Raw genomic sequence first — 23,173 nt, 5'->3', positions numbered from 1 at the left:
GAGCTCAAGACACTTTCTATCGGGCCCATATACAATGCAGGTAATGCCAGAAGCAGTGGGCTTGATTTCCAAGGACGCACAAGCTTTGAAGGGAAAGGAGAGGCAGGCAGTCTCGATGGAAGATTCTTTCCGGGATAAAAATATCTCCGACACCATTGATGATGAGTGGAAGAAAAGAACACTCAAGGCAGAAACTGAACATCAAAACAAAAAGTGTTTTTGAAGAATCCATGTCACAATACAAGGTTCCTAAGCCTCTGGGTGTCAAAATGGCAATGAAAGATGTAGCACTTTCAAACACTCACAAAACGCCACACATGAGGTGAAGAATGACATCAGTATGGGGGATGAGGAGTGCAAAATTACAAATCTTGAGACAGAATAGGTAGAATACAATATACATGAAGATGAGGAGATACTATGCAGGACAATGAGTCAGACTTACCACAGAAGAAGGTGGAAATGTATTTGTTGTATGGACCTTTGAGCTCACGCTTGAGCATTTGCACCCTGTGTTGTTTTGTGAGTGGAAACTCACAACTGTGAGAGTCCAAGGCATTGATAGAAAGTGAACATTCCAGGCCAATTCCACCTTTTGACATATCCATGTACCATTGAGTAATGAAGATGGCAGCCAATGCTTTTAAGGTTCATATGAGGTTCAGTGAGAGGACACATATTTCCTGTTATAGACACTGAGCCCTGTATACAAGAAAAATAATTCTTACCCATCTCATCAGCATCCTACTAAAGGTAATGGAAGTTTTCCAACAGGTCAGCAACTTATATAGCATTGACTACTATGATAGAAAAGGAGTATAGAATGAATCAATGTGTGAGCAGTATGGGTAGTGTAGAGCAACTGGATTCCTAGTTCTATGCATTGTCTAGTTTTTTCTCCAATGCTTGAGATAGTTGTTTGTTTCTTGCATTCAGTGTCTTCGTGTGAAGCCATGTTTTGTAATATTTACCAAGAATAGGCACTTTCTTAATGTGCCACAGAGAGACCTTCTACTTCAAATTATTTGCCAGCTTTATGGCCTTGTAGCCATCTGCTGAAAGCTTTACTACCTGTAGGCCCTCTAACTGAGTTATTGACCCGAGCTACAGAGAAGGCATATAATGTGGAAGAGTACATTCAGAGACAGGATGGCCATAATGCTATTAGAGCATTTCAAACATTCAGCAGAGATTGTTCTAAATTAAACAGGGAGAAACAGAAAAGCCAGAGCTTGGAGTGTGCAGCAGAAGGTCTTTCCCAGGGGTTGTTGGCCCTCTTCACACTGATAGAGTGCTCCACATTCCGACGATCTATTTTGGAAGGTGAATGTCCATGTCATAACCCTCTAACCTTCTTTACTCACTTGTTAGATGTTTACATTTTGTTGTCTCCTCAAGAGGCTTTGGGTTTACACCAGGCAATGCTTTGGTAGAACAAACTTAACAATCAATCAATTAATCAACCTTTATTGTTTAGATCTCTACAGAGGTCAACGAATCATCATTATCATCGTTACAATTATAAGCAATCATGAAATCCCATATCACATACGATGAAACTTGAGAAAACGTTGATGTAAGAACCGAATCTTTGCAAGCTTTGAACATGGCAATCAAAAATAATATTATTAAAACCTTAAATTCTGCTCATTCATAGAGTGGAAGTGTGTCCCATACATGCTAGCTTATCCCATGCCCAGGAAAAAACAAACTCTTAAATGGAGGGTATTTGTTTTGATTAATAGGAACATTCAGCAAACCTTATGATGGAAGAACAATTCAATCTAGGATTGCAATTTTTTAGCTCAATCAAAGTCCATATTTTGTTTTGGATGTATTTGAGTGGGAGTGTTGCGGTGGAAAGATACACCTTTACACTAAACAGAGTAATAGATGCCAAGCGCCCTTCCGACTGACTCGTCAGTTTACAATACGCCCGATTGATTGCGATGTTTGCAGCCGGAAGGCAAACTTTGCGGTCATTCTGAATCGGTTCCAACCTGCTCTTGGAGTATTCATGTCAGTCGGAACCGCATCGTACATGGCTGTCGGAAGGTGACTCTGGTGGCCCCTGTCAGAGCCCCCTTCATCCTGCGGCCACCAGTTGGGGGCTGAGGGGGTCCCTAATGGAGCCACTTTTAAAACCCTGCACTGTGTGGCTGGCACAATGGGGTGCTTGGGACAGGGTTCAGGATTTTCCTCACACCCTCATTTCCCCATAGGAGCCTCTGTTACAGCCGGTTGTCGGACGGGACATAAGCTCCCATAGGGACAATGGGAATTTGACCGAACAGTGTTCGGTAACATCATAATCGGGCGGTGGAACCGCCGACCGTGAGTCAGTCGGTCCCGATTCTGAGACGTTGTTAGGTGGAAACTTTCTGCCCGACATCGTAAAGAGACCCTAATACATAAGAGAAAAAACAACAAAAGAACGATATACCAAAAGAACAGCAAATACATTGTGACATGAAAAGAAGGTGGAAATGAACCCCAAAACTAATATCTGACATAGTCCTCAAGATAAGTAGGTGGTCTCCAAACTCTTGATCCTTACATTGGTTTTGAACCACCATCCCCACCAACGGAGTCAATACCTGAACCACAACCAGTACCATTGATTTCCTCATCCCCCATAAACATAATTCATCCCTCATTCTTTTTCCTCACACATATCCCCCCTCTGATATAACACTACATTCCTGAAATTCCACCTCTCAACATTTTCCACAATCACAATAAATCTTCCCACCCTGGCAATGTGAAAAGGGCCTTTGTACTTGGAAAGTCCCCTTGCAATCCTCCCAAACTTTATTTTGAACCAATCACCTACACCAAATTTGATTTTCTCTTCTCTCATGGATCTTACCACTACTTGACCTCCATTCTTGACCCATTCCTCCAACTAGGCTGGAACCAATTTAGTACCTGGCAAACGCCCTTGTATCTCTTGAAAAGGAATTTTCTGTCTAACACTGTGAGGGGTTGTGCAATATGCCCACACCATACTGGTCATAATGTTTCTTACATCAAACTGGTTTGTGAGTGCCAGCTGTATGGTACCCTTCACCAATCTGTTTACCCTTTCCGCCAAACCGTTTATCGGGGGATTATATAATGAGGTGCACAAATGTCTTATTCCACATTGTTTCAGAAAATTCATCATTTAGTATGAGGTCAATTGTGTACCGTTATCAACACCATGGGAACATGTTATTCCTCAAAAATCTCATCCAACACTGAAATAGTGTTTTTTTGGTGACATCTCTCAAAACTTTTACAATAATCTGCTTGGAATATAAATCAACAACAATCACTGCGAACCTCAACTCCCCAGACAATTCCACCATGGGACCACTAAATCTAAACAGACAGTATGCCAAGGCCTACCAGGATCTTCAATGTGCCCTCCTTCACTTGGGTACCCACTATCATCCTTTTCTTGCTCTCCTTACATATACAACACTCCACCCACCTTTTGAGGTGATCCTCAATACCAGGCCTCCAAAATTCACCCTTAAGTCTCTTACTAGTCAAACCTTGGGCCAAATGGCCCTCATGCGCCTAGTCAAACAAGCTACGCCTCAAACCTATGGGAGGAACAAAGCGATCTCATAATGACATTTCGACCACACACCAACAACTCATCAAAGACTTTAAAGTGTGGTTATGCTCATTGTGACAGAGTACTCTGTCCTGCTGCACCATGCTGAATCAAATTGCAAACCTTTGCACAGATGCCACCACACCCTCTGACTCAAAACTCTTCACCGCCACACCATCCACAGTTTCCCAGGCCAGTGGTACTCTAGATAGACAATATTGCCTGTAATTTTCTCCATCAGTCCAGCTGCTCACCTGGACAACCTAGCTGACTCCTTAACGGCTCCTCCAGATGACAAGATCTTAATCAGAGGATTGTGTTCAGTATGCATGATAAAAGACAAACCCCATATATACACCAAAAATACTCAACACCCCAAGTAGCAGCCACCGCCTCCCGTTCTATGACTGAGTAGTTCCTTTCTGCCTGCATGAGGGTGCCTGAAGCAAGAGCAACAATCTCCTCTTTCCTCCCATTCAACTGATACAGCACTATGCCCCAATCCTGTCACACTCACATCCACCATGAGTTCTGTTTTCAACTTGTTATACCAGGCCAAGATTCCGGCATTGCAAATTTCTGTTTTGATGTTGTCAAAACACACATGCTGTTCCTCTCCCCACACAAACGTCTCCCCTTTATGTAGGATTTTCCTCAAATTCTCCGTCTTATTTGAAAAACTGTCCACAAATTTCACATGGTACTCTATGAGTCCTAAAAACGATCTTAATTCATCCTTCTCAGTAGGAGCAGGTGCCATTCCTATCGCATCCAATAGGGATCGCTTGGGTTTGACCCCACCATTGTTTATGGTATACCCTAGATGCTCTATCTGTTCACTCAAGAATGTGCACTTTTCTCTAGGGTCAATCCAAAATCCCCCAACTTTTTCAAAACCATCCTCAAGTTGATGTTATGTTGCTCCTTTGTTTTACCCATAACCAAAATGTTATCCTGAAAATAGATGATATTTTCCACACCCTGAAAGATTTTTTTCATCATTCATTGGAACACACTTGCAGCTGACCCTAAGCCGAATGGCATGCAAGGGAATTGATACACACCCTCCGTTGTAATAAAAGCTGTCAAGGCTTTAGAATCATCATGTAATCTGATTTGATAGTAAGCACTTCTCATATTCAAATTTGAGAAGTACCTACCATCCTTCAACATAGAAAAGAGTTTGTCGATATTTGGGAGTGTAAAAATATCAGTTACAATTCCCTGGTTAAGGGATCTAAGATTTACACAGAATTTCTAGCGACCATCAGATGTGTGGGTGATAACCACTGTAGATTTTCATTGTGAAACCTCTACTGGTTCCATAATGCCTTCTTTAAGCGACTCATGCAACAATTCTTTGACACCATCTCTCACAGAAAGTGGTACCTTCATGAGTTTATGCTGCACAGGTTCAGCGTCCTCCTTCAACATGATGTTATGCACATACCCCTTCAAACATCCAAGGGATTTTCCAAACACCTTCTCTGCACCATCTAGCACATCTCTCAAATGTACTTCCTCCACAATCATTATCTGGTTAGTTGCTCTAGGATTGCTTATTATTTTGAGACCAAACTGATGCATTCACCCTCAAATTGGAGGACCCTCCACTGAAACAAACACTTTGTCTTTCGAGCATCGCGTTCCATTTTGTATCTTTTCCTCCACGTATCCCACAATATCAGTGAGTCCCCCCTGATACACTCCAGGTTTGATGTCTCTAGGAAACAATTTCACATCATCCCACTGTGCCCTGAACAACTTCTTATGAATGATATTATACCTTGATCCTGGTTCAACCATACGTGCTACCTCCCTCTCACACACTCTAAACTTAGCTACAGGTTTTGACATTCTCCTCTTATTACATGAACAGATGCATACATTCTCTCTCTCTCTGTGCTATCATCAACAACTAGAGCTCTGTCACCATAATTGATATCACTTGCTTCCTCTATAACTCCCACCCGGTTCCGGCGGCAGGTTAGCCCAGCACCATGTGACTCTGGGCAATAGCTTGCTTAATCTTCCCGACGGCCCCCCAGCGCCTAGAGACCCTTACGGGTGATTGTGCGCTTTACAAATGTGGATTATATAATGACCTCTGCGGACAAATCTCCTACATTCATTATTGACAGCAAAACACCATTTGAGTCTAAGGTATGATACTGCCAGACCGATTGCATTCTTTCACTTTGCCTTTAACGGTGGGCGCTGTTGCCCACCTCCCTTCTTTTTTTCACAACACAAACATCCCCTTCACTGTTTTTATTTTCCTCTTTTGTAATGGAAACATCACCCCTTTATTTATGTAGCTTCTTCATACATCTTTGAGAATCCTTAATAACTTTTGCCATTTCTATCACCTTCTTAAGGGATGGATCTTTTACTGCCTATAGCGTCTCCTGGATTTTCTTGTCTTTACAATGAACAATGAGCTGGGCATGAATCAACTCATCTGTCATAACACCAAAGCAACACTTGATATAAAGCTCTCTGAACCTCGCTACAAATTCATAAATTGATTCATGTTCTACCTGAGGCTGTGTGTAAAATTTATACCAAAGCATGACTAAATTGAGTTCTTTTGTGAACGTAGTTTCAAGCTGTTTAATTTCCTCCGTACACGCATCAGCAATGGGCTGGCTATTGAGACTCAAGGCCACAGGCAAATACTTCAAAACCCTTTGACCCTCATTACCTTATGCACTCAACAATAATGTCTTCTTCCTTGACGGCGAGAAATCCTGGCCATCCAATACTGTGATATATTTCTCCAACATTTAAATCCAATCTTCCCAAAGTATTCCCAGAGGCCTCAGTTAAAATAAAAAGAATGGCAGAGTTATAATGTTACTTTGAGCAGCCATCCCCACATTATGCTCACATCCAAGTACTAGGACGGAATTTGAACCAGAAATTCCTTCAAACTTGGAGAAGGCTGAGAAATAATGGATCCCAAAATGCAGTAATCAACCGCCCAAAGACACAACTGTGTAACATAAGTACAAAAGTATTCCAAATAAACTTTCAGGGGTGCAGATCACTGCTTACTTGGCAGCACAATATTTTAAATGTGTGCTCTTAAAGTACTTCAGCTGTGTATATCATCATTAATAGTGCCAGCACAACTCTCCAAATTTTGTCTGTGGCCGATAACCGCTTCCTCCCATGATGCAAATCCCTGCGTGCGCTGTTGAAAAGATATTGAAATCACTGTAAATAGTGCCTGCACAGCGCTTCAAGCTTTATCGGTGTCCTCAACATCTCCTTCCTCATTTGACACGTGCGTCAAAATGTCTGCGTTTCTCCAATTTCACCACATAATGTCCTGCCCGGCATAAAATGACATCACGCAACGTGAGATGCGCTGTGTTTCGGTGACATGCCCACTGTGTACCAGGATGCACTTATTCTGTGGCACTACATTCTTCTTCAGTGACTCACTCCTCTCCTCACTTCGTGGGCCTTGGAATCGCCGTTGCCCCCCCAGACAAGGTCTTCTGCCAATGTGAAAGCACTTGAGAGACCGCCTCCACTGTGAGCGATTTGAATATACATTGTAGCTTAACCTTTCTCAAAGTACACGCCAAGGGTCGTCCATACTCATTGCCCCAATAGTGATGGTCGGTGGTGATGATTAAAACAAACCCATCACCACGGTAGTAGCTGCTCAAATGCTACACCTGTCTAGCTCCTTGCAGTAGCAGCACAAACAGCAGCAGGACCGTCCAGGTTGTGTCTTCATCTACTCGCCTTAACTCCAAGTCATTGCCAAAATGTTGCAGTGGAAAGATACATCAGTAAACCAGACAGAGTAATTCTTAAACAGGCTTCATTGGTAACACAACCTGGCGTCAGTCCTCTCCAAGGTGCCAGATGCAAATGACACTCTTGGAATTCCCTTCACCTCAATCTACAAAGAAACATCCAAAATAGAACACATGCAAATGCACTTACATCATAACAGAGCGCAGTAGTCTTTATCAAGTTTCATATTAACATGGGAACTAAGGTTTTCAGTTTTGAAAGTAATTGACATCAAAACCAGCTCATGAAGGCTGCCTGAGAGCCATAAAAGTTGCAAGGCATGAGAAAATGGTTTTATCAAAGGACTTATATGACCCCTTCCGCTCAAATAAGTCAGTATGCAACAGATCTCTCAGGGAGCCCTCCAGAAAGTGTTAAGTAAGTTAACATTATGAGACAACGGATCTGTGATCTGGTACTGGATTAGAAAGTTATTTTGGAAGATGCTATTGTAAGGCATTGTCGACTCTATAACTTGGTAGTAGATTGATTAGGGACATGAAACCCGGTAGAGTTGTAGTTGTGTGTATTAGTTGTTTTGGAGGGATGTAAATGTTGAAGCATTTATTGGCATCAGTAAAGTAAACTATACAACAACAAAAGATCACAAAAGAAAACAACAATAGCAGAAATATAATTAAAACACAATACAACAAACATGGGAGAGCAAAAAAAAGGAACTTAGCAAACAACCACAGCAGAACAGAACATAACACAACATAATAGCACAATGACAATGTACTGAGTGTCCCATTCAACAACAGCACAATGCACCGCCGGCATAAATCTATAAAACACAGCAGAACACTGCAAAACAAAACAACAACAACATAAGCCAATCAACCACATAATCACAAGAATGCAAAAAAGAAAAGGAAATCACAGTGCAACACAAAACAATACATCATAGAATAAAACAACATACCACAACTGTAATACACCAGGACATACACAACAATGTTGATACAATAACATAACTGAACTTGACATGGCACAAATACAACATAAAAAAGCAGGAGATAATCAGCTCACCACAATAGCAAAATACAACAGAGCATAACCATAGCACACAAAATCAACACACAAACCAAAATACAATACAATGTCAACAGAAAAACACTCCCAAAAGTAAAAACATCAAAAGGCACAAAAGTGAACAAAATAAAAAAAAACTGTGGCATTGTTGTGCTGGAATATTGCGTTGGATTGTGTTTTGTAATACATTGCTCTAGTGTTGATATGCTATGGTATTTTGTTGTATAGTGCAATCGTGTTGTGCTGTTGGTATTTTTTTCTGTCATCATCTGTGTTTTAGATGAGTATTGTTGTTCTGTTGTTACATTTATGCTCACTATTATTGAGTTGTGATTTGGTTTTTGCATTGTTTTGTTGTGGTGATTGTTTTGTTGGGTTGTGTTTTGTAGTGCTGTGGGGGTGGTGTGTTCTGATTTGTTAGGGTTACAAATTGTGCTGTATTTTCTTTTGATTTATAATGTTTGGTTGTTCTTTTATTGTGTTGTTGAACTCATGCGATGTTTTGCTGTGGGTTTGTATGTTTTTGTATTGTGTGGTTTTGCCTCTGTGTTACACCTCATCTACAGTCCGAAAACTGAAAAAAGAGCAGTTAACCCATTTTATTTGTACAGATGACAACATTCTTCAAAATATATTGTGTCACTAGGCTGCATATTGTAGTTGTAAAGACAAATTACCAGTAAAAGAAGGAATCACCAGCTTATTTGAAGAATAACTTATTGGAGTTGCGGAGTAGGTTGCTACATTGTGATGTATTGGTTGGAGTACTGTAGTTACATTTTAAAATGGTAAATCTTTAGCATTTGAAGTAATGTTTTTTTACTTTTTGTTATTTAGATATTTATGATATGACAAAGTAATGTAGACTGGTGTTTGGTTATTCGCTTGCCCTTTCTCAGTCAGTAATGTAGTTCACTCACAAGCGAGGCCCCCAATTGAATGAGCATGAAATACCTTTTCACTTGATTGAGCTAGCATGATCCACAGTTGTGTATAGAGTAAGAAGCTCAGATATCTATTGCATATTCAGTGCTTTCAAACCAACACATAGCAAAGCACTATACTCTCAATCCAAAATGAAGTACCTAGTGGTTATTCAATTCTTAGTGTGCTCTGTGCAAAAACATTCAGACAAATTGTATACTTTTTATTAAACAATCAACTCCTATGAGCAACTGACTATATCTAGCGATACCTATCATGCATCACTGAAGAATAATAGTTCAATTGCCTTTAGATGTCTGAACAGCATCTAGTTGCATTAATATTCTATTTTATTTATGTGCAGGTTATCATGGTAACTGGTGATCACCCAATCACAGCCAAAGCTATTGCCAAGGGTGTGGGCATTATTTCCGAAGGGAATGAAACTGTGGAAGACATTGCTGCTCGTTTAAACATTCCTGTCAACCAGGTTAATCCCAGGTATGGACATTTTCTACTCAGAGTCTTGCCTTTTTTTCTTTAAGTTGCCTTGGACCATATGCCCTTTCTCTTCTAGATGGAAACCAGGGGGAGCACAGAAAATATGATTTGTGACCTAACGCCGTGAGACTATTATTAACACATGCAACATTTTAAAAAGATGTTAATCGTAGTCCATGCTCTTTGCAAAAAATGCTTGTCTCCAAAAGAGATACATCTCTGTTTTTTCTTCCAATTGCTGTTCAAGCACAACCATTCTTTCAAAGAAAACTGTAATCGATTGATATGTTTGGATCTAGAAAATGGTATTAAGATTATGTGATATTATTCATTTGTCACAACTGCTTCCAATAAAGGGAGAACTCTTAGCTAGGACATATATAAAGAGAGTGTGAAGAATAAAATAATTTACCCATTAATGCTCTCATTTTCTGCAGGCAAATGGAATTGTTGAAGGTGCTCATTAACTTTCCTCTTTAAAAGTTGTTTAAACATCATGCTGATTACTTTCATGCAAAATGAGTCACCCAAGCTTGTTAGTTTAGACCCCCACTGAGCCCTCTTAGTGGAGACACAATTTGCGATTCAGTGTTTGGATGGGGGGTGTTTAGGTAGATAGGGAAACTGAAGGGGATGTATGAGTGTTTTGCGACCAAATTACAATTGCAAAACATTCATAGTTTACCAACTCCTTGAAGGAGGCAGTAACTTATTCGCAAATGGGAATGAGTCCCTATGGGACCCCTTCCCCTCTGAGAATGGAAAACAAATATTTTTAAGAGCACTCAGTGTTTCCATAGACCACTGCCTACTCTTAAAAAATGAAAAGTTAATTTTTTCTTTTTGAACGCATCCCATTTTCCTTTAAGCAAAATGGGCTGCATTTTAAAAAAACAGATTGCTTTATTAAAAAGCAATCATAGACATGGTGGTCCGCTGACCTCAGGATGTCACCATCCTTCTGATGGGTGCGATTCCTAATGAGTCGCAAATTGTGACTTACCATTTTAATATGCGTGAGGTAAGTCTACTTGCAACCCACTAGGAATCGCTAATGAAACTCAAAAGAGTTTCATACATTATGAATACCGATTTCCTAATTGCGATTTGGAGAGAAGCGCAATTAGGAAATCGTCGCAATTAGGAAATGGTTATTCCAAATGTTAGTGCATCTGACCCTTAGTGTTTTCAGAGATGCAGAGTGTCTTAGACAGTGCTGGCTGACTAAAGCACATTAAGCTTTAGCACAACGTAAAGGTCTATCCTGTACAGGGCATTATACAGTAAATCAATACAATTCTCTCTCTCTGTCAATATTCATATATATATATATATATATATATATATATATACATATATATATATATATATATATATATATGACGGAAAATCTCTCCAAAGAAAAGATCAGAGGCCACTTGGGGGGTTCAGAGCAGGACACAGGTTTATTGCAGAAGTCCCAGCGGCGGCGGATTCATTTCGGCATGGATAGCCTTCCTCAGCGCCCAACGCTGTAAAGAGTACCTCCCTGTTGCACTTAGCCTGTGTAAAATACCCGCCCGCACCACAGTCTCCTCCCTCTGCAGCTGTCGACTGACCAATAGAAGTTTGTGCCAGGTAAGTCGGACTTCAATTCCCAGCAGGCACTGTGTCGGCGTTGCTGGGGTCGGTTCTCATGAGGGAGTAAGAAAGATCGTCGGATCGGTGCAGGCTCCAGGTAAGTTGGGAAGCCCAAGGATCCTATGAAATAACAGCGTCCGCCTTGGTCCCCGTGTATGCTGCAGCTACCATTCGCCATGGTGAAGACAGGGAGTGGGGGCAGTCAAATGCGAGACTGGGCGCCCATTGGAGCATAAATATCTCTGTCCGCTCACCGTACATCTCATGACTGCCGGTGGTCTTCGGGAATACTGATTCCTCAGTCTTGTGAGTCCTGCAAGCAGCAGGGTGCCTTTATATATATACATAAATATATATATATATATATTTATATATATATATATATTTTTCTTTTTTTTCCTTGACCTGGATAGGTTGGATTGTGTAGCGATATATATATATAAATATATATATATATATATATATATATATGTATGTATGTATATATATATATATATATATATATATATATATATATATATATATATATATATATATATATATATATATATATACATACATACATACATACATACACACATGTTCAAAAATTCACTTGTTTAACTTCATATTTATGTCTATATCTCATTTACAGTTTGGTGAAATTGGTAGAAAAGTGTGGTAATTAAATAAATCTTTAGTGCAAATAGTATTATGGAGCAGTTTCCCTTTGTGTAGCCCTGAAATGCTATTGAGTATCTCAAAGCACACGATGCCCTATCATTATTACAAATACATTAAGAAAGAAATAAGAACTTTGAGTACATTAGTGTTTCTGCCCCTCAAAAGTGGTTTGAAGGTATTGCTACCATATCACGGTTTCAATCCAGGATCTAACCCCCCGTTAACAAAGCTGTTTTGTTGTAATATTGACTTATCAATAATAAAATAGTTGGCCACTACTTTCAATCATGGGTATGTAACAGTGCTTAACTTCAGCCAGTTTTCAACGGGTCATGCACAGGCACTTATTTAAGAGAGTCCACCACCAAGTTCCTCTGGCTGCCTGTTTTTAAGGAGAGCACATGAGGAACATATTTAACAATTCAATACAATTTGTAACAAAATATAATGCAATCTCATCCAATTAATTCTTAAAGTTTTGGGAGATGTGGAAAGGACCTATCATTGAACTGGCAATGGCATTTGGAAGCATTGGCAGGGGCAGTGGGTGGTGTAGGCTGCAGTGACCTTGTGTGAAATACCTTAGGCCCTGGCATTTATTCGTTTTATGAATTAACCACTGGGTAAGAAGGACATTGATTAGTGCAATAAAATAAAAGAAGATGAACTTTTACATATGGTGAGAAATCGAAGTACCCGAGCACTGCCAATAACAATCAACATAGAGTGCTCCACCCTTCATATTATTTCATAGTTCCCACAGTTAGACGACAAGAGCCAGATGTTTGTTGGGTGAAGCTTGTATTCGAGTCAGGAAAAACAGCTTTCTAACTGTGGAAACCATGAAATAATAGGAAGGGTGGAAACACTCTATGTTGATTGTTATTGGGAGTGCTTGGGTACTTTGATCTCTCATATCAGCACAGGGGTTTTTGCCAAAGTGTAGTATGCATTTATGGTAGTATGATGGATTTGTGCCATATAGCACCATATTAAGAAGAGTCGTATCTACAAATACAGTAGCACATGACAAAAGAAGTGCAATCGACAAAACCATCACTAGCCGTTCTAGTTGTTTGTACTTTACATATGGTGTCTAGGTTGAGTTTGATGTAGAGATTGACAGAATACAGGTATTTATGGAGCAGATTTTGTGGTACAACTAAATGCCTTTGTCTTTGTTTTCTCCAACAGGGAAGCCAAAGCCTGTGTAGTTCATGGTTCAGACCTAAAAGACATAACTACAGAGCACCTGGACGACATCCTGAAGTATCACACTGAAATTGTGTTTGCCCGCACTTCCCCACAGCAGAAGCTTATTATTGTTGAGGGGTGTCAGAGACAGGTATGGTGTGACTAACGACCCTTGTAATACAACAAAGCAAGCCAATAATGCAGTGATTACTTTGTATAGAAAATAAACATAACTGAAGAGTCCCCAAAGTTTTTCTTAATGCTTGCTCCCAAATGCTAGGGATTCTGAAAACCATTAAATTGATTCCACCTCCTCCATCTTTCTTTTGCTGCCATACACTTCTTTTCTCTTTATCTCACTCTTGTGGGTTCTTTCTCTGGTGTCCTATATTTCTCTCCCTCCTTCTTTCTTCCTTCCTTCGTTTCATTTTGTTGCTCTGGGTCAAGGTCAAATGCAAAATAAATTTTCGAAGCACCAGTCCCCCTTTGCGCCAGCATTCACAAGCACTAATTAATATGTGCATAGTCAAACCAGGAAATTTACAAAAATGTAAAATAACGATCTTTGGCAAGCTAGCATGTCTATAAGAGGATAAAACTCTGGCAAGTTGCTACCATCCAGGGTATTCCACCTTAATATTTACTACAAAATATCATGGCCTAAAATTTGGAGGGCTAAACATATAGAACCAAAATATCATGAAGATAAGAATATATAGATAAGTATAGTTTTACTATAATATTGTGAAGGTAAGAATATATAACTTCACACAGACAGTAGATATCTAAAAAGTGTGTAAAGTGGAGTTAAGAATAGGAATTCTACCTTACCAATAATATCTTCACAATATTTTGGTCCTAGATATGTAGGCCTCAATATTGTATCACCATGAAATTTTTGTCCCCAAAATTTTGTGAAACAATCCTATGCAAGATGTATAATGGAGAATTGGGACTGGCAAATGAACTGCCATCCAAGGATTATCTCCTCACCTCTAATGACTCATAAGGAATTTGGATAATTATTGGTTTCACTTTTTTAGAATTGAGAAGCTCGCTTTTGCTTGTGTCGCAAATCCTACTGCCTCTCTACTGATTACTTCTGTTTTCTCATTTGCTTTCAACAAACGTGTACATTTGCTATTGTTCTACTGATATAATGGTAAACTTTCCCTCTCTTTAAAATATGCCATGGTTTACTCTAGAAAGCTTGTTTCGGCTCTTCTGCGCCTTGTAATCGCCTCCTTTCAGCTCTACCCTGTTCTCTCACCAGACTTTTGGAACAAATCATTCATCCTCACCTCTACCTTTCTCTTCTTTTTCCTCTTCAGTCATGTTACGGTGAAGTGTGCTTTACCGAAATTGATTGTCCAACCAGCTTATGTTATTCTAACAGTTTCATATTTCATTTTCTTCCTAACTGATCCATGGCTTTGGACATGGTTGATCTCTCTGCTCTTATTAACACAATGCTTTTTCCGTGTTATATCTTACCTTCAAAATTGCTCTCATATAGCTTTTGTGCCAATTGCATTGTTCCTCTTGTCCACTTACATGTGGTATCCCATGAGCACAACTGTGCCTTCCTCTCTCTTTCTCACTCTCTCTACCACTACCCGCTGACAAGGCTTCTATTCTTACCTTGTTTCTTAAACCATGTAATTTATTGACTGCTTATTTTCAAATATTCATTTATTTTTCTTCCTTTTCTTTGAAATCATGAACAATGAATATGATACGGAAAGCTAGATGCAGACTCCTTACCTTAGAATATCCCAGGCTTCAGGCTGGATCCGGAAGACTTCTGCCCAAGCAATACCCATCACACTAGTAGGTGGCATTGGCCGGCTCCGTGTGGTGTCGTCCGTGCTGGAAGTGGCATCCATGTCACCTATATAGGCGCCACCTAGGCGGCTGATGTCAGTTTCTTTCTTTTCGCTCCAGCGAGCACAGATCTGTGAAGATGGCTATCCTCTGTCACTTTTGACAGGCTTTTTTTCAACATTTTGTTAAAAGGTTTTGGTGTTTAGGTTTTTCCTCAAAGAAGACTTCTGGATTCAAACCATGCAATGCCTGCCATCACGCTGTGACGGATCCACACTTAGTTTGTCTCTGGTGCCTGGAGAGTTACCACGACTTGAGGTTGTGCTCCGGCTGCCAAGCCATGGCTCTGAAGGCCTTGAGGGAGCAGTCCCTAAAGTTGCTTGTGGCCCGGAGTTCAACTCTTTACCGTTCGCCCCAGAGGTCTCATTTCCGGTCCCAGCAGATCCCTGCACTGCTCCATGAGTCATAAGACCTCGTCCTCCCATTCAAAGTTATTGGGTCGATCAGGTAAGAGGCATAAGAATCACAAGAAGTTCAAACGTGCTTCAACATCTCCCCGTCTGTTGGGAGAGGGAGGGGGTGGGAAGGGTAACCAGTAGGATTAATAGGGGGTTGCAAAATATACTGTTGAATGATGCCATGTACAATGAGGGTGGAATACGAACGGGTGACTAAGGATCCGTAAAGGGGGTTGCGGTAACTGAAAGCGGATGCAGTAGTATTTTGTAACTGATTGTTGAGAAAATAATAATAATTGTTTTTAAAAAAAAACATCTCGTCTGTTGGCCGACGTGACGTAAGAGTCTCCAGTGCTGGTCATTCCCCTGCCACCATCCCCAGCGCTGGCTCTTGCGCCGAGACATCTGGTGCCGCCAACTCCATTCTCATTCCCAGCGACCCAGATTGGCTCCTATTGGCGCCGATTCTGGTGCTGACGACACCCTTGGTTCCTAGGTCAATTCTTCAGCCTTCATTTGAGGGGCTAGGAATGGAAAATGATTGGTAGGGGTCGCTGACCCTTTACAGACCAGCCTTAGCATGAAATGGACTGCTATGAAGAATTGAGTGAGGCCAGTGGCCTGGATACCTTCACAGATCGTGGCATGCTTTCTCCCCCTACCTTGTCAATGGAGTAGGGAGCTTCATATGCTATGGTGGTGAGAAGAGCAGCCAAGGTCCTTGGACTTCAGCTCTGCGAAAGTCAAGATGAAAATCTTTACAGAGGTCCTGCAGCTGGGTGTATCCTCCTCGAAACTCATCATGCCTTCCGACGAAACCTTGACTGATGTCCTTCTGGGAACCTGGTCCAAACCCAGAATGGGGGGCACTGTGAATCAGACAGTTACCCGCCATCATCGCCCTACTCCAGGCAACCCATAATTCCTTACCAACCACCTTACCCTTGCATTACGGTCAATGAACACTGCATACCTATTGGGCTGTTATACCCATTCCTTGTGGGAAATGGTTGCTTAGATGCTGCCACAGGTCCTGGGGGAGGTCCGGTTCATTCACTCCCAAGTGGTATCAGATGGGAGTGATGCCGCAAAGTTCACTACTCATTGATGGTTTGACACCACTGACTCACAGGGTAGAAATATGGCATCAGCGGTGGCCGTTCGACACCATGCCTGGCTCAAAACTTCTGCCTTTTCTAGGGATGCCCAGGCTTCCCTTATGAACATGCCCTTTGATGGCACCGTCTCTTCGGAGACCAAGCAGACATGGCTCTGGAGCGCTTTAAGGGCTACTGGCAAGTCCTTCGGCCTCGCTTTTCACATTCCTGTCCTGCCTGCCCATCGGTGTTACTTGTGGTTCACAGTAGGCCACAAGCACTTTCAGTTCCCAGTGCTCCCCTTTGGCCTTACCAGCACCCCTCAGGTGTTCACCAAGGTGATGGCGGTGGTTGCAGCTCCTCTTGCCAAATCAGAAGTGCTGATTATCCCCCATCTCCACGACTGGCTGTTGAAGGAGAGCTTGCCCCAGACTGTCATATCCCACCTCCAGACTACGGCGAACCTCCGCTTTTGCTGGGTTTCACTATCAACGTGGGAAAGTCACACCTGCCTCCCTCTCAGATGCTCCCTTTCATCTTGCTGTTCTGGACACAGTGCAGTTTAGGGCCTATCCTCCTGAATGGTGAGTCCAGTATATTCAGGCTATGATACCAATATTTCAGGTGAGGATGACTCTGAGGCTGCTGGGCCTCATGGCCTCCCGCATCCTGCTGGTGAGACATGCCAGATGACATATGCAGTGTCTGCAGTGGGACCTGAAGTTCCAGTGGGCGCAGCATCAGGGGACTCTCCTGACGTAGTCCAGATCTCGAAGGGGACTACACAGGGTCTACAGTGGTGGATGACCGACCACAATTGGGTCAGAGGCAGGTCCCTCTCCCTTCCCCAACCAGATGCATCACTCCTGGAATGGGCAGCCATTCTGGGAGAGGTGGAGATCAGAAAACTCTGGACTCCGGAGGAATCTGGACGTACATCAACTTGCTGGAGCTTCGAGTGATTCCTTTGGAATTGAAATCTTTTCTCCCTTCCATCAAGGAAAATCTGGTTCAGGTGTTCAGAGACAATACCACCGCCATGTGGTCCTTCAACAAACAGGACGGTATGGGGCCCTGGACCCTTTGTCAGGAGGCCCTACATCTTTAAGCATGGCTCGAACAGCAGGGCATATCCCTGGTGGTTCAACACCTAGCAGGTTCTCTGATCACCAGGGTGAATAAACTCAGCCGTCGATGCCTAGTGAATCACAAATGGCATCTCCATCCTTAGGTGGCGGGAGCTCTCTTTCAGAAGTGGGGAGCACCTTAGTTTGATCTGTTTGTGTCTGTTGAGAATGTCCAATGTCAGCAATTTTGCGTACTGGAGTTTCCAAGGCGGCACTCATCCGGTGATGCTTTTCTTTTTTGAGTGAGACTCAGGCCCCCTGTACACCTTTTTGCCAATACCACTCCTGTCCAGAGTGCTCAAGAAGATCAGGAGCGACCGGACACAAGTCGTTATTGTGGCTCCAGACTGGCCATGGAGAGTCTGGTATCCCGAGCTTCTGCAACTGAGCATCGACCCTCTGTTCAGGCTGTCCCTTCAGGAGGATCTGTGCAAAAGTATCAGGGGAGGGTCCTCCACCCAAACCTGTCCACACTACGCCTTCTTGCGTGGAATGGAAATTGAATGGCAGCAATTGACAGAATTCAACCTTCCTCCCAAAGTCTATGATGTGATTTGGCAGCCAGGCGCCCTTCTACCAAGACTGTGTTCGCCTGTCGGTAGCAGAGGTTTGTAAAATATTGTGCAGAATGTTCTATTGATCCTCTTTCTGCTTCCCTTTCCCAAGTCCCTTTCTTTATTTTGACCCTTGCCCAGCAGGGCTCTGCTCAGGGCAATCTTAAAGGGTACCTTTCAGCCTTGTCTGCCTTCTTGAGGCGTCCAACCTCCTTTATTTAAATCTCCTATTGTGAACAGATTTCTTAAGGGGCTTCTACATATGTTACCCCCTTCCCCATTCGTCATGCCTCAGTGTCACCTTAATTTGTTTCTCACCTTCCTGAAGTGCACTCCATTCGAACCTCTGCACAACTGCCCCCTCCGGTTGCTTTCCATCAAAACATACTTTTTAGTGTCAATAACGTCTGCCAGGAGGGTGAGTGAATTGCAGGCTCTGGCATCCAAGCCTCCTTACCTGACCGTCTTTCCCGATAAGTTTGTACTTTGCACTAGGGCCTCTTTCTTACTGAATGTTGTAACACCATTCCATGTGGGGCAATCTGTCACCTTGCCCTCTTTCTATGCTCCTCCACCTCCCTCTAAAAAGGAGGAGCGACTCCATTGTCTGAACCCAAAAAGAGCATTGTCATTCTACCTTGATCGCTCTAAAGGGTTCAGGGTGGATGACCAACTCTTCGTGGGGTGCATTGGATCAAAGAAAGGTCATGCAGTGCAGAAGAGGACTGTCTTGCAATGGATCATCCTCTGCATCAAAATGTGCTATGCTTTGGCCAAGAAGCAGCCTCCTGAAGGCTTTAGAGCTCATTCCACCAGAGCTACAGCTGCGACCACAGCATTGAAATGTGTTATTCCAGTCCTTGACATTTGTCTGGTAGCAACGTGGGCATCACTGCACACGTTCACTAGGCACTGCGACCTGGTCAGTCAGGTCTGCATGGATGGCTTTTTTGACCGCTCTGTCCTGAGGTAAACGGGAATTTGCTGGGCTAGAATTTCGGCATGTGGTAACCTGTCTGAGCCAGCAAGATGCTCCTCTAACTAAATAAGGAATTGGTGCTGCTTATATAATAAACTTCATGCCGTGGTCCCAGCAGGCTGCTATTGTTGATCTTATTGTGATAGCTCATTCACTGAATGGACAATAACAATAAACAACATTTTGCATAGTGAACTTAGCCCTTGTACAAACTGTTCAAGGTATTGGGATGAAAATTCCTATTAAGTGGAAATGTAAGCAGTGCTGTTTTGGAGAATATGATCCTGCACAGGCATGCAAGCAAATGTGTTTCAAATGTCTTCACATTTTAAGAAAGAAGGCAAATTAAAAACCCGAGCATGTAAAATGGTGGTGTTTCTATTTGGGCCTATAATGTGACTACATAAATGGGTCTTGAGGCCATTAGTTTTTTTGTTTTTCAGAAACAACCTCCTGCTTTGAGAGTTTGTTTCTAAAAAACAAAAAAATTACAATTTTGGTGGATGGCCATTAATACTGACAGTGGCTGTCCACCAAACCTTTGTACCATTAAGGGAACTGCTGTGATGGCGGTTCCTTTCAAGGCACTGAAATTAATGCTGTTCCATGTCATGGACAGAGTACTGTTGGGATGTCAAACTTAATGTCCTTCATATCCCGACGGACCCGGCTCCATCTGTCAGCCTCTAAATCAAGCCCTAATTCTTCACCTTGACTTAGTGCTAAGAAACCCAATATGGCCCTAGTTTCGCCTGAGTATGCGTTTAACCCATACTCACTGGTTTGGATATATTATCTACTAAGCAACAAGTTGTTGAGTTTGTTTTTAAACATATTATCTTTCTTCTAAATAAACATTTTTAAATATTTGACAATTTCCATCATATAAAGTTGAATTAATAGTATTAAATTAAAAGCAGTTTTAAAACACTTATATACATCATAACACCCATTTACAAACTGCAGAGCAGAGAAAGAGCAACATGCCTTGCATTAGCCTAACAGGAATTTTAAAAGTAATGGAATGTCAGCCCTGAAGAAAGAGAACAGGTTGTGTTCATCTGTTCATTAACTACTTATTATCTCTTTTGGTGTTAACCCTGAATGTCTATGTTGCACTGGGATGTGTCTGAGTAAGGCACTCATAAGGATTATTGGTGTGATACACTCGAACTCTGAAAACTTCTCTTTGTTTGCCATGACCTCAAGATGGACAAAAACTGCTAAATGTAACTGACCTAGCCTTCTAACAGTTTCTTTAACCAAGATGTCAATAGGTCAAATGAGTGATGGTTGATCTAACACAGAATAAAGAGTTACACAGATGCCAGTGTCAAAGAAAACACAATGACAAGGTATTCATAAGCAAGGGTCAATGACATTATTATACCAGTTTGAGTTAGATACCCAACCAGTACTCTCATCGCACATAACGCTAGGCCTACTCTATCCTTCGAATAAGAAGGGGAACCCATGAAGGACCCTGGTGTTGCAAGCAGTGTTGTACCTCTATATATCTACTGCTGTACATACATGGTCCACCATATCCTGAGTTTGAGAACCACTTGAGAAATTAGGTATATCTGCTGCAATGCTCGGCGACTTGTGTGACACACTCAGCAAGTGAATAATGAAGGCACAATGGAAAAGTTGTAAAAGTATTTTGCAGTGACCCCTTAAGGACTCATCTAATAACCTTTAACACAAAAAATAGAGGTTGGTTGATGGAACTTCACATTGACCACAGCCTCCTGTTGATGACCCTCCCCAGCTCTCTGCCCATGACCGGTGCTTTCAACAGCTGCTAACTACATCCGCGAATATCACATTTTCTATTCCTAGAGGGTTCCCTGGTTGAATGCTCAGGTTGTTATACCTAAGTACCTTTTCAGAGGAGCACAACCTTGAACATTACTATTCCAAAGTGACACAACGTTTAAATAGTAATGTACAGCTAAAAAAAGATTGTAATGCACATATGGTGAGAATATATATCTGTAAATGATTATGTACTTCCAGGGTGCCATTGTTGCAGTGACAGGTGATGGTGTCAATGACTCTCCAGCTTTGAAGAAGGCCGATATTGGTGTGGCCATGGGCATTTCTGGCTCTGATGTATCTAAGCAGGCTGCGGATATGATCCTGCTTGATGATAATTTTGCTTCCATTGTAACAGGGGTAGAAGAAGGTGAGTAGTTTTGTTTTTTCCTTGAATCCTTACAATTGATTATTCTCAGTGTGTATTTGATAGTGGAGAGAGATGAGTTTAGTTGGTTGCCTGCGTTTTAATTCATGGAGTGTGTTCTCCGTCATATAAAATAAGTCTCGGCAAAGTATTTAGCATTATCATATAGCTTTGTTTGTCATGGAAGAAGGGGTGACCTAGTGCATGGATTACATTTTGCTGGGTGGAGATTCTAGCCACCATTCAGGTGGACTCACTTTGCAGCTAAGAGGGAGGTAGAACATGTGCAATATTTTGATCTTTTTACAAAGGAGTTGAGGTTTGTGTTCCACAGTAGCTAAATTTCAAAGTGCAAAACACCTGGTGTATAAACACTGCTAAAAAGTATCCAATATCTATCACTACTGAAAACATTAGCAGTAGAAATGTGGTGGCAACAAAAAACACCGTAAGAATCTTCTTTACATGCCATGAGTTTTTATTTGAAATTTTAAGACATATTTCTTAACTTTTTGTGAGTGTCTGCTATCCTATGAGTGGAAGACAACAGCAGAGGTACCATCACATGACACAGTGGTGAGTTTGGAACTCTGGATTACATAGCTGAGAACTGCCCCTTATAGTTTTGCATCCTGATATGAAGCATGATGGAATCTGAGGATTTTCCTACAAAGTGAAATTTGCCCTCTGCCAGGCTCATAATGAGGTGGTTATGATGCCGGGGGTGTGGGAGGTAGATTTGTCATTTTTGTGTAGAAGTTTTACAAAGTGATTTTGAATTGTTGCTTATGACATGGTTTTAAATGCCTTTTATCTGTGGGTGGCCAGTTCAGACTCATTAGTATACTTGCCAATTTATACCATGTTAGGTTACCAGATTAATTAATACAAACAGGAACTCAATTACCACTGAAGTTTAAAGCTTAATCCAATCGATTCAGTTGTGATAAACCAGAATTATGTCCCCAGGACTCAGCAAATTCTATATCAAAGTCTAGGACTGGAATTTGGGTCCCTCATAACATGAGGTCACCTGGTAACCTCAATAGTACTATCCGTGTAGATTTGATTGGTAATTTAGGGCCTGATTATGAATTTGGCGGACAGGGTTACTCTGTCACTAAAGTGACAGATATCCCGTCAGCCTCATTACAATTCCATAGGATATAATGGAATTCTAATTTGGCGGACAGGATATTGATCACGTTTGTGACGGAGTAACCCTTTCCGCTAAACTCACAATCAGTCCCTTAGTCTGTAGCCTTCTGTATCGAGACTGAAGGACGGTGAAAGGTTAATTTTTCTCCATGTTGGCTCAGATTTGACTTAATATTTGAGAATGACAACTGTATATGTGTTGCCGTTTGGGAACAGTTTTGAAGGTTAGCCTGAGACCTACCATGCTGGAATCATTAATGATCAATGAACTTATCACAGTGATATGAGTTTAGGCCTAAAATACACTGATTTACTTGCAATCAATTATTGCCTAACAATATCATTGTTGAGACAAGGAAAAATATGAATGCTTTTTTACTAAAAAATACTTTTCCATGACTAATCACACAAATCTAAATGTGATGAGCACATGCAGT

General features: G+C 41.6%; 1 protein-coding gene across 3 annotated transcripts in view; it reads left to right on the top strand.

Annotated features, from left to right (window-relative positions):
- The window catches only part of LOC144799042 (sodium/potassium-transporting ATPase subunit alpha-2), a 364,518-nt gene that overhangs the window by 297,775 nt on the left and 43,570 nt on the right, over positions 1-23,173 (top strand). For all 3 annotated transcript variants that reach the window (XM_078670200.1, XM_078670201.1, XM_078670203.1), the window contains 3 exons: positions 9,741-9,877; positions 13,355-13,505; positions 21,413-21,581. In XM_078670200.1, the coding sequence (XP_078526326.1) occupies positions 9,741-9,877; positions 13,355-13,505; positions 21,413-21,581 (457 nt within the window). The remainder of the gene's footprint in view (positions 1-9,740; positions 9,878-13,354; positions 13,506-21,412; positions 21,582-23,173) is intronic.

This window comes from Lissotriton helveticus, chromosome 12 (assembly GCF_964261635.1).
Source record: "Lissotriton helveticus chromosome 12, aLisHel1.1, whole genome shotgun sequence".
Lineage (NCBI taxonomy): Eukaryota > Metazoa > Chordata > Amphibia > Caudata > Salamandridae > Lissotriton > Lissotriton helveticus.
Note: the sequence above shows the minus strand (reverse complement) of the source record. Positions and strands in the feature narration are given on the sequence as shown.